The sequence below is a fragment of the Lottia gigantea genome, assembly GCF_000327385.1.
Source record: "Lottia gigantea unplaced genomic scaffold LOTGIsca_188, whole genome shotgun sequence".
In the NCBI taxonomy this organism is placed as follows: domain Eukaryota; kingdom Metazoa; phylum Mollusca; class Gastropoda; family Lottiidae; genus Lottia; species Lottia gigantea.
Window position 1 is genome coordinate 259553 of NW_008708349.1, and position 12858 is coordinate 272410.

Genomic DNA, 12858 nt, shown 5'->3' on the forward strand with positions numbered 1-12858 from the left:
TACAGGAGTTGAAAGTTGTTTCTCAAGGACGTGTAGGAAGGCCCTCATTTATTATTCCGTATGAACAATTAGAGTTCTTGGTTTCAAATAGTTTCAATATCTCCCATATTGCAAACTTATTCCATCTCAGCAAGAGAACGATTTATAGAAGACTCTCAGAGTATGGAATATCACTGATAGAAAGATATAGCCGTTTAACAGATGAAGAATTAGATGAAATAGTTACTGACATATTGAACAATTACCCTAATATTGGATATAGGAGTGTGAGAGGACATTTGCAAAGAAGGGGACACAAAGTTCAGTATTATAGAATACAGGAATCTACGAGGAGAGTAGATTTAGAAGGTGTTCTTTATCGTAGACTGCATTTGAATCCAATCCGCAGAAGACGTTATTCTGTACGAGCCCCAAATTCACTTTGGCATATTGATGGATACCATAAACTGATCAGGTTGGTATACTACCTTCTTTAGTCTCTCAAATAAGAGGCAATATGGTAGGTTTATACTTTTATCTTAAACTAAATTAGAGTACAGAAGGCCTACTATTAAAATAAAGATAAGATATTTCTATCTACTTGGACTGGTTCAATACTACTGGTAAGATACATATTGTGGTTACAAAGATCTCAGTTAAAAATGCAAAAATTAACAAACACGCGTAATTATAGCCAATGCTTCTTTGTTTTTTATTAATTTTTTTTTCATTTCTTTATTTAGTTGGCGTTTAGTCATCCATGGTGGGATTGATGGTTACTCAAGAGTACCAACATATGTCAAAGTTAGCAACAATAATCGTTCAGATACTGTTTTTGAGGCGTTTTTAGAAGCTGTCAGCAATTATGGACCACCACAAAGAGTACGATCTGACAAAGGTGGCGAGAATATCAAAGTTGCTGAATATATGATATCTATCAGAGGAACTGGAAAAGGAAGCCATATTACTGGCAGAAGCATCCATAATCAAAGGTATGTGAAGATCCATGAAAAACTTTTATCTACACAGTTAATATAATACCAATGAATCATTATCTGTTGGTATGATGTGAATGTAGCCCTACTATTTTATTTCCAAAAGATTTTGGACAAATTCCAAATTGGATATGATTTGATAAAGAATGAAGGAGTTCCGACCCTTGATATGTGAAAGAGGCCACAGTTGTCAGAATTTTAACAATTTTGGTGTAGCTTAAATTATGTTAGATGAGTACCATAAAAAACTGAGTTACAGCCCTTGGTTGACATATCATGCTATGCAACAGCTTGTTATATGAATGTGAATGGTGTGCAGAATATTTAAGAACTTGAAAACATCTCATCGATTCAAGCTTGTTGAACTTTTTGTCAGTAGGCAATATAACTGCTTTAGATTTTTTGTAGGATTGAAAGATTCTGGCGAGATGTCTGGACTGGATGTGTTGGTTTTTTCTATACTTTATTTTGTTACATGGAAGAAGAAAATATTCTCCAGCCCACTAATGAAGTTCATTTGGAGGCTCTGCATTATGTTTTTATACCCAGAATACAGAATCATTTAGATGAATTCAGAGAGGCATTCATCAGAAGACCTCTTCGTACAGCCAACCAGAAAACACCTTTACAGATGTGGATTGAGGGTCAAATTATTGATCCATTTGAAAGTTTAACAGAGGTAGTTTTTGTTTGATATATATATAAAAAATTTTGTTATGTCCAATTGTTGGTAGAGGTGGTCAGTAGGTAACCCTTTGCATTGTTCAACCATAGGATCATATGTGACTTAGACACATGGGTATTCCAACTTCTTTTCTTTGAGCAGAGATTGCATTGAATATACAACAGAAATGACACTAAGTTTGAACTTGCTAAAAGGCTGATAATTATGGATATATATAGATTTGAAGGTTTAAATTTTGACCAGGAGTTGTGAACACTAGTACTGAATAGCTCAGTTTCTTAGGCGATGTGTGATTTGTCAAGTGGTTGTTGAATGTGCCCCTTTAATAAATACCCTATGTATTTTATATACTTTAATTTAATTAAAATTTTTATTTTTCATATTTCAGTCTGATGTTCTTTTATATGGTATAAGCCAAGAGGGTTTGATGACCTCAAGTGATGAGTTACATGGAGTCTGTGTAACTGAAGCATCTTTGAGTGAGGAAAACAGACAAGAATTATCAAGACAAATTGATCCTTTGTCATATTCTCATAATCATGGAATCGAGTTATTTTTATCAACAGTTAATTTTATATTGGAAAAGCTTGTTTTTTAATTAATAAAAAACAAACAAAACTTTGGATTGGTTCTCTTTATTATACATCGATCTTAAAAAATGAGAATGACAAAATTAAAAATTCCGATAACTAGTTCAAATCGAATGAAAACTTAACTTTAAAATCTTAAAAAAAACCATACACATTTAATATTAAGAATAATCATAACTAGGTAAGCTTAAAAACATTTTTTAGTATATCTTACTTCTGGTCTTAAAAAATTATTATATTAAAATATTTCTTGAATATGCAATTAATGTTTTACATTTTTTGACAAAATTTTGAAAATTAAATATTAAACATTAAATACAGTCAATGCAGAATTTACTTTGGATCAAATTAACAGAAAGTAAAACTAATTGATGTTGTTCTCTTGAATATCCAGACGTTAATGTCAGAAAAACAATTTGATCAGCTCAAAAAACGGAAGAAACATTCAAGTTTTTTTTTTAGAAAATTGAAAATATTTTATAGAAGTTAACATCGATCTTCAAAAATTAAAAATTCTGATAACTAGTTTAAATCAAATGAAAACTTAACTTTAAAATCTTCAAAAAACCATACACATTTAATATTAAGAATAATCATAACTAGGTAAGCTTAAAAACATTTTTTAGTATATCTTACTTCTGGTCTTAAAAATAAAAATTCTGTGTTAATAAATGGAGTTTATAATTTACACCACACATAAGCTGATCATTTAAAAAGAAAAATGTTTCATGCCATGTCAAACCCCATGGCCCCAACAACTATATAGAACATTGTTTCTTCAAACTTTAAATAGTCTGTTATAGTTTTAAGGTCCGAGAATGAGATTGAAGGTGCACACGTATTTACACTTGTTATTGCAGATGATTGGTGTGAAAAGATGATTAATCCACTATTTATGTTGTGTGGGATTCTTGGGCTACCCAAAAATGCTTGTAGAACGTGGCCAGTATTGATTGTTATTTCATTAACATCATCAGCAATATCATCAATATCTGGATTTAACCATGGGGTTTTAACTTTACTATCTGAAAAGATAACAAAAGTGTGGACTTTATTAAATAGCTTAGTGGGGCTAAAAGCAATCGAATTAAAATAAGATCAAAAGTTTGTTTCCTTTTCTTTTGTGATATTTTTTTTCTCAATAGTGATCTAACAAAATTTACACAATAAGGAATGTTAGATCACTATCCAAGAAAAATATCAGAAAAAAATAAAGAAACAAAACTGTTTAAAAAAGATTAGGCTAACAGTGCTTTTTTTTTCCATGTGGGAACAAATTGACAAGCTTCATCAATAAATGCAAGACAAGATACAGATGCTTTATTGTATTGAAACCTGACTTGTTAAAGTGTGATATTGGATACTCGAGATCCTTATTAGGTTTTGTAACGCAAATCAGTGGACAGAGGGCATGTGCAATTTGACATGAAATGTCACAAATACATATCATTTATATAACTTACTTTCCACTCGTTTAAAAAATTTGTTGAAATTGTAAATTATTTCTTCTTCCTCAGACTTTTCAATAATATCTTGCGAATAACATGGTATATAGAAGTTCTCTATTTTTTCAGAAGATTCAAAGTTATCAAGGCAAAAATAACTTCTTACTAAAGTCTCATTTGGACGCTTTTTTAACAAATCGAGCACACCATGAATTTTTAAACCTTAAAATATACAAAGCATAATTGTAACAATTGGTTGCCATGGAAGATAGTACAGGATGAATAAACTGTCCACTTAACTCAAATCAATCTTTGGAACAATTCAATCTAATTAAAATTTGATTACATTTCGTTTCGGTTATTTTTTGATTGTCGACTCCATGCTCAAAAAATAACTGAAACGAAATGTAATCTAATTTGAATTAGATTGGGAACAAATTTACAGAAATTGTATTTTGTCAATTTTCAATTCAAAGCAGGCTCACACCTTAAATCATTGCTACATGTCTTCACTATAAAAGGATTGGTAAGAGGTTTTCTAGCCTTTTTGTGTGTATCGGGGACACTTCCAACTTCTATTTGAGCCATTCAAAATTTCTGCCTGATGCCCATGGTTTCTGTTATTCTAGAAAAACGAAACTGGATACACATAAAACAGCTAGAAAACCATTTACCAATCCCTTTAAGGGAATGAAATAATATCTGACTTTAATTTCCTTTAATCATGACCGTTACAGAAGTTCTACCTGCCGCTTATTGCAATATCAATAAAGATTTCTAACCTTGTAAGTATTGCATTATTGATGGCATTGCACGATATAACAAAAAATGTGCTTTTATGGCTGTGACTGCTGCTGTTTGTTTGTCATGTTTAAATTTTTATCAAATCCAGTTGTGCAGAGTATATCTAAACAATTGTTAAACACATCTTTGATGGTATCTTCTGTGCAGTTTTCAATCTGCAAAAAAAATATAGTAATAAAAATAGAACAAAACTTTTCTATTGTTCACAGCAAATAATCTGGTCTAAATTTAGTAAATTTTCTACAATATGATAGAGATATTTTCAATATTTGCCAAACTCCTACTGATACCACAGATACCATGTGAAAGCATTACTATTAAAAACTACTGACAAGCAAAGAGACACTCAACCACTGAATCATTAACTAGGAAATATGTATCATAATGGGAAGTTTTTATAATCTAGGTAGTCCATAGAAAACCGAAATCAATTTAATGTGGGCTAAAATGAGCATAGAAGTCCTAATAAAGCAAAAAAAGTTTACCTCTTCTATTGCCGCAATGGCATCTGCTCTCTTCAATTCATTTTTGTCTACCAAACTGAACTGAGGTATTTTATCGAGTAAAATAAAATCGACCAGAAATTGATTAAACCTTCTTGGTCCAGGATGCCCCTCGAGAATAGCAATGCTTGTCATCCTCCCCATGAAGAGGTAATGTTGATCTTCTAACAACTGTGGATTTAATGACAAAACCGAATCCTCGAAAATAGGTGACTCCTTGAACAACAATGACAAAAATTCCCGTGTTAAACCCCCTGCATCAATCCCTTCTTCACCAATAAACCTCACTTTTATAGGTTTGAGCCAATCCTCCTCATTTGCCTCTTCAAACTGGTCCATGGTGGTAGAGTTAAATTTATTCCGAATAACCGATATATTCCAGTTTGTATTCTTTTTCTTTAGTTCCAACCATATATAGTCTAATTCCTCCTTGACAGTTAAAAATGTATTTCTGAAAATACAAAATAGATCTTTTGTGTTTTTCTATAATTTCAATACAGGTAAACCAAATGAATCAAAAATTGTAAAGTCAAACTTGTGATGCAATTACCCCCATATAAGTGGGTTTTTTTTTTTGGACAGGTACCAAATTAAGGACCAAAGACACAAAAAAATCTAATTTGATTTGCTTTAATTTTTAGAGAGAAATTTGTTCAATCTGACGATTCACACCAAGTTTCAATAAAATCAATAAAAATAATTGTGTTGACGAACAATTTTGACGCATTTCACCAAAGTCAAAGGCAATAACTCAAAACCCATTCATCGAAACTACGTCAAATTCAAAGTTGACTGCAATCTTATTATTTTAAAGGATAACACCTGTAGGGAATGACTCAAGATAATCAAGGACAAGGGCAATACCATTCATTGAAAAATCGTCAAATTCGAACTTGAACGAGATACTATCAATATCAATAGCAATGCTCATACCAAGTTTCATTAAAATCGGACAAAAATTGTAGTGTCTAGAGTGGTCACAAGAAAATCAAGGGCAAGGGCAATGAATACGTTCATCGAAAAACCGTCAAATTCGAACAAAACCGAGATATTATCAACATCAATGCTCATACCCAGTTTCGTTGAAATCGATTGAAAAATGTAGGACCGCCGGACCGACGATGGTGATGGCTATAGACATCCACATATTCGTGTTGGTGATAAAAAAAAGCCTATACTTTTACACAATGTATACTCTTACAGAGATGCTGTGTCACTTTCTCCAACAGAGCAGGAAGACGAATGAAATACAATTTGGTCTGTAGGGAATGACTTGAAGCAAATAGGGCATTCCTTTAGAACTGGAACAACATCCTCTCTGCAAGACAAAGTAAAAAACCATATTAGCTTAACCCTGGTCCCAGAGGAGATAACTCTAATCACACTCTGCTGAAATTTGAAATTGATAATATGGGTGAATATCCAATGGCATAAAATACATGTATTTAAATTTTTTCATGACACAATGAGTGTGATACTGTCATATCAACCAACAAATTTATATCTTTTGACTGGTGCATCTACAAATCGCTACATTTGACCAATATACATACCAGCTTTATTATATAATCACAATCTTGTTTATCATTGGGCGAAATACAATTATGTTAAGGTGAGATAAGAATAATTGTGTATTATAGTAATTTAAAAAAAGTTAGTAAAAATGATCAACCAATGAAACTTGGATTTTGTTGTTAAAAGGTAAGATGATTTAAATGATCAAGCCAGGGCTTTAAATTACCATAATTTGGGCACACCCTGAATTCGAGGAGCAGATCGGAAAATATAGGCACAAAGAGCTCCAGAGAAGGTTTTTATTTTCAATAATTTAAACCTTTCTGGGGAGTCATATAATTTCATTTACTGTTACAATCTTTTGGCATATTTAGCTCTGATGTGCTTAAGTAGCATCTCATTTTAATTTTTACTTTTTTCCAATTTGAGACACAGCCAATTTAGGCACACAACCTTACTAGCATGTAATATAAAGCCCTGCTAGCATCTTAGCCTAAATTCATGTTTAGGGCAGTTAAATTTTTTGTGAAAAAGGGTCTAGAACAATAATAACTGTGTGTATGAATAATTGAATAGTTACACTTCATTATCATCACTAAATGGTTTTGAATCCTGAAAAAAATAGTTCTCTGTGACAATCAAGTTTTTTTTTCTTTGAGAGATAGTATGAAATCAATAAATCTTTACAGATTCGGGGGGCATAACAAATTCTCATCCTTGGATATAGAATTGACTCAAATCTTAATCATTAATTACATGAAATAAATACACAAATAGAATCATTGTCATTTCTATGATGACAGATTATTTTTTGTTAAAACAAGGAAAACAAGTTTAATTTCAGTTTTCAATAATGTTTCATGGTTTCAAATTTTTGTTTTCTTTTTATTAACAAACATGCATGTCTCATGAAACAAGCACTAGCTATTAAAGATAAGGCCACCTCCAAAATATAGTTTTAAAATATATAAACAGGGCTTGCAAGCCACGGTAATATACGCCCACTCTGTTCTGTAGAGTGCTCAAAAACAAATTTTGAAGCGTTTCGCAAAGTCAAGGGCAATAACTAAAATAACATTCATCAAAAATACATCAAACTTAAACTTGAAGGAGATCTTATCAATCTCTTTAGTGCTCACAAGAAATGTTGACTGACAGATGGACAGGGGCAATGACAATATACAACCACATATATTCATGTGAGCATATAAAAATAGGACTTAAGCTTGGATACTTCAAGGTAAAAAATATTTATTCATGCCCAACTTTGAAATCATGCAAAATGGTTATTAAACTGCATACCTAATTTTTATCAAAAAATCTGACATAAACTGTGGCCTTCACAATTAAATAACATTTTATTGATTTAGCAAGTGCAGTAACTCTGCAAATATTTGTTGAAATGTACTCTGGATCAAACTCATAAGAGATCTGTGCCCTCTATCACAAAATGATATACAAAAACGTTCTGCCAATAAAATAATTGCTGTGAATTTCAAGGCCTTGTTTTGACATAAGCGGGTAAGTGTAAGTGAACATTTTAAATAGATCCTTACCTCTGCTATACAAGCGAAGTTGCATATAGGCACAGTTACACGTCTTTTCTTTTTTACGACAGGAAGTTCTTCCTGAAAAAGGGTAAGAATTCTTTTATGGTTATTACTTAAAGGTATTTAGACAATACAAAATCTTGAAATCAATTTGGTGTCTAATAATTCCATAAATATATTGTTATTGGGAATTTTTATTTTTTGAAGAGAATATTTTCACAGTAATAAACACATTTTGATTTGTAATCTGATCTAAAAAATTCATGGAAAAAAATGAAATGACATTTACCCCATGCTTCTCTTCAATATGCATCCGTATATTGTTGATTGGAACATCTTCTCCACAATCTAAACATATCTCTGTATGACATTCTCCATCAGACTATAACAAACAGGGATAAATGCTTTAAGTACAAATTATGATTTTCAAAAGTAGAAATAAGGGGTCAACATGTGAACAAGTTCTATTTTATCTGTCAAGGAACAAAATTTCATTTTAAATTGGTAACTATGTAACCATATTTTATCAAAATTTAAAAGCAGCCTTGATCTAGGTTCATGTCTGACTTTCAATGATAATTAAGAATGATTACAGGATGTTCAAAGGGTTGACTGTCATTAAGGCACAAATATTCTAAGCACAAATCAATTAAAAATGGTAATTTAGGCACACCGTCATGTAGACACATATTCATTAAGGCATACTCTTTTAGACACACTATTATTCAGCACTATTCTATTTAGGCACACCTTCAATTAGGAACGTAATTGAATGAGGCACATTAATAAGTCACGTTTACACTATTTATGCATAAATGACTGCATGCCATTCAGAGAGCTATCACAAATGTTATATTTCAATATAAGTAGTACCTATAACATACCTCTTGGCTGGTTATGGGAGATGTGTCTATATTCCTCTGAAGAGGTTTTATGTATATTATTGCCTGGCCAAAATAACATGTCGATAAGAAATTTGAAGTGTAGCCATTCTTTGGAGCTTTAATTATTTCTAAATTGGTTCTGCCAATTGCCTTATGCAAATCGAATGATCCGCATCCAGATAACTTTTCATAATTTAATTCTATTTCTCTTTTGAAATAGTCAGGATCGTCATTTTTGTATAGTGCTATTTTCTTCTCCCCAAGGCCAGCTTCATGTAATTTTTTCTTTAAATGTCTGTCTGGTACAGTTGTCTAAAATGAAAGAATATAAAGTGAATATATAATTTTCAATGACTAAGAATTATGTTAGAACATTTTTTAGGACTATCACATCCTTAGTAATAACTAAGTCTAACCTGAGAGCTATCAGCTAAACACAGAAATCTGTGATTAGATTTCTGACCGGAAGCAATTGTGCTAGTTGCCGTTTTACGGGATTTCTTCCCATATGGAAGAAAAATCTTCCTCAACTCTCCCACCCCTGGATTAACAGTAGGACTAGTAGTGGTAGTTGTTGTTGTCGAACTGGTACTAGAACTAGAAGCTTGAGTAAGGCTTCTCTCCAGTTCGCTGGCTGCCTGTCTGAGGAGATCAGCAGTTCTCCTCAAATCGGACGTGACTTATTTCCTAAAATGATATTAAAATATATAGATTATGACATATTGCCAATTAATAAGTGAATTTTAATAATAAACATAAGTTACTACAAGGTATAAAATAATCAAGGGTGATGTTTAGAACCCTTACATTTTGTAGTCATGTACAATATCTAGTTCGTGTGAATTTTTTTTTTTATCAAACTAGCCTCTATGCAATCTATAATCTAGTTTTCTTTAGATTTTACACCATATAACAATGGTAGGCTACATATTTAAAATCAATGACAACATTTAATACTAAATGAAAACAAGCTCCATGGACATTATAAAGATAGCTTGCCAGGCAAGGTAATATACGCCCACTGGCAGCTTTGATTTTGAATAAAAATATTTAGCAGTACAGTAACAATCACCAGTATGAAATATTCAACCTTCAGTTATACACTTCATTTGAACTCTTTAGGGCGATACTGAATAATATTGAGTATGAGTTACTGCCCTTGTTCTTGAAAATGTGTTCAATCTTTAGCTCGTGAAAACTCTAGAAGACAAATATTCAATCTTCAGCGCGAGAATCATGCCTTCTACAGTTTCTACGAGCTACAAATTGAACTATTTTCAAGAACAAGGGCAATAACTCATACTAAATATTTCAATCTTTCTGATTTTCAATAGGCTTTATCCTTGGGTGATAACAAACACTCAAGCCAAGTTTCAATAAAATCTGTCAAGAATTGTGCCTTCTAGAGTGTTTACAAGCTAAAAATTAACGCGTTTTCAAGAACAAGGGCAGTAACTCATACTAAATATTTTTCAATTTTTCTGATTTCCAAAAGGGTTCATCCTTGGGTGATTACGAACACTAACATAAAGTTTCGTCAAAATCCATCAAGAATTGTACCCTGTAGAGTGATTACGAGCTAAAAATTGAACGTGTTTTCAAGAACAAGGGCAATAATTCATACTAAATATTTTTTGATTTCGCTTATTTTCAATAGGGTTTATCCTTGGGTGATTACGAACACTCATACCAAGTTTCGTTAAAATCCTTCAAGAATTGTGTCTGTAGAGTGTTTATGGGCTAAAAATTGAACGCGTTTGCAAGAACAAGGGCAATAATTCATACTAAATATTTTTCATTTTCGCTGATTTTCAATAGGGTTTATCCTTGGGTGATTACAAACACTCATACCAAGTTTCGTCAAAATCTGTCAAGAATTGTGCCTTCTAGAGTGTTCACGAGCTAAAAATTAACAAGGGCAATAATTCATGCTAAATATTTTTCGATTTCGCTGATTTTCAATAGGGTTTATCCTTGGGTGATTGCGAACACACATACTAAGTTTCGTTAAAATCCGTCAAGAATTGTGCCCTGTAGAGTGTTTACGAGCAATTGTGGACGGACGGACGGACGGACGGACGGACATGGGTGACGACAATATACGCCCCCAATTTCATGTGGGCGTATAAAAAGGTTTATCAATAGGCCTATCTATACCAACCCAAAGGCCAAGACTAGACCATATTTTTTTCAAAGATTAGGCCATTTTTTCTTGTAGCCTTAATACATATTTTAGTTTAGCATTGTTTAAAACCAACAGTAGATGCCTGGTGGACTATGGCTGCCATATTCTACTTACCCTCAGTTTATTTCTTCAAATATTCAATTCAGAAGATCTAGTAAAATAAAAGGCCAAGATCTAAAATATAAAAAAAAAATTCTTTAAATAAAACAAATTCAATTTCAATTTCTTTTTTCATTTTAATTGATTTTAATAATCTAATAATTTTCATATTTCTTAGATGATCCACTGTGACTGTATATTTGTTCCTCATAATAATTATTCCTTCTGGAACAAACATTATTATAATAAATGATCTCAGCAACTCTTATATAATATCAGGGTTAGGGTTAGGGCTAGTAATAATATAATACCAATTATATTAAGTTCCAAATGGAACAATTATTACATAACAAATGTTCTTTGGAACAGTTCTTATAGTGGAACTTATATTTCGTCACACCACTCCTTAAAACACTTACTTATCACCACGTGCTGACGACTGACGCGCCGACGTGGAGTTAGCCTAGTAGACATAGATCTAGACCTTGAAAATAAATACTAGGCCTAGGACCTATCGGCATCACAGAGAAAATAATGTTAAATAGTATTACCATGAGTGTCTTCGAATGCCCACTTTCACAGCCCAATTAACAACTTCAATTAAAAACTATCACGAAATTCAGTCGTGCTATATCCAGTATCTTTTTCCGCCAATGGCAATTTCGTTGAAATTCCTGAGAATATATATCTTAAAATTTCAGAGTAGCTTCCCTTTTTACCGACCTTGAACGTCAGGGAGAATTTATTGCTCGCGTATATTTATTAATTTCCATACATTTCCGCCGGTTTTACGTATGCAAATGAGTATACGTCATCATTCCATATAAGGTATATGTTCTATTATGTAGAAGTCTATTCTGCAAGGTTCGATAATGCAAAGTGCGTAATGCAAAGTGACTAATGCAGAATGTATAATGCAAAGTATCTAATGCAAAATGCATAATGTAAAGTGTAAATTGTTAGCTGCAATCGTGTACGATTTCAAGGGATTTTGGGGTATACTTATACATTTTGCATTTTTACACATGGACAATTGTACTTTGCAGCATTGACAAATGTATTTTGTAATTACGACATTGGTATTTTAAAGCTGCAACACAATCGAGAATATTGGCAACGTTATACCTCCATATATATAAGAGCGACAAAACTGAACTGAGTTTTTAAATTCAAATCCGTACAAGCAAAGCAATTCCGTTCATCCAAAAGTATGTCAAAATCATAACAGTTGTATAGTAGTGAACCCCTCTAAAAAGTAAGCATGTTCTGCTTCGCGTGCCAACCGAATGGAGTATAGTAAAATAATACAGTTTTACAGATGTTGTGGCGATTATCAATGGAGTAGAAAATAGCATACGATACGGATACGATTAGATTTTTCTATTATCTACTATAACTCTAGTACCGCTTCGACTATTTGTACCCTAAGAAACTGTTTACTTTCTTTATTGACCTTGATATGATTTGCTTGACATGTAGGGCATTCATCTGATATTTCTTTATGGTGATTTTATTTAAGTATGTCGCCAGTAAATGGACAGTAGGATGGGTGGGAGAGATTCACAAACTAACAAACTGTTAGAATTGTACGTACAAAAGTAATCGCGTATGTCTCTGTATAAAG

The 12858-nt window shown here is 32.3% G+C and overlaps 3 protein-coding genes across 3 annotated transcripts; 1 reads left to right on the forward strand and 2 right to left on the reverse strand.

Annotated features, from left to right (window-relative positions):
* Window positions 1-1449: 1449 nt before the first annotated feature.
* Window positions 1450-2257, forward strand: LOTGIDRAFT_174258 (hypothetical protein; the record flags this gene model as incomplete). The annotated part of the gene is made up of 2 exons (XM_009052587.1): window positions 1450-1653; window positions 2048-2257. The coding sequence occupies 2 exons, from the start codon at window positions 1450-1452 to the stop codon at window positions 2255-2257; spliced, it is 414 nt and encodes a 137-aa protein (XP_009050835.1).
* Window positions 2258-4530: 2273 nt separating this feature from the next.
* LOTGIDRAFT_174259 (hypothetical protein) lies at window positions 4531-6148 on the reverse strand (the record flags this gene model as incomplete). Its single annotated transcript, XM_009052588.1, has 3 exons — window positions 4531-4653; window positions 4984-5452; window positions 6075-6148. The coding sequence occupies 3 exons, from the start codon at window positions 6146-6148 to the stop codon at window positions 4531-4533; spliced, it is 666 nt and encodes a 221-aa protein (XP_009050836.1).
* Window positions 6149-7092: 944 nt separating this feature from the next.
* LOTGIDRAFT_174260 (hypothetical protein) lies at window positions 7093-11708 on the reverse strand (the record flags this gene model as incomplete). Its single annotated transcript, XM_009052589.1, has 6 exons — window positions 7093-7128; window positions 8073-8144; window positions 8356-8448; window positions 8951-9262; window positions 9367-9491; window positions 11654-11708. 6 exons carry the CDS (start codon window positions 11706-11708, stop codon window positions 7093-7095), a joined length of 693 nt encoding a protein of 230 aa, XP_009050837.1.
* Between the last annotated feature and the right edge of the window lie 1150 nt (window positions 11709-12858).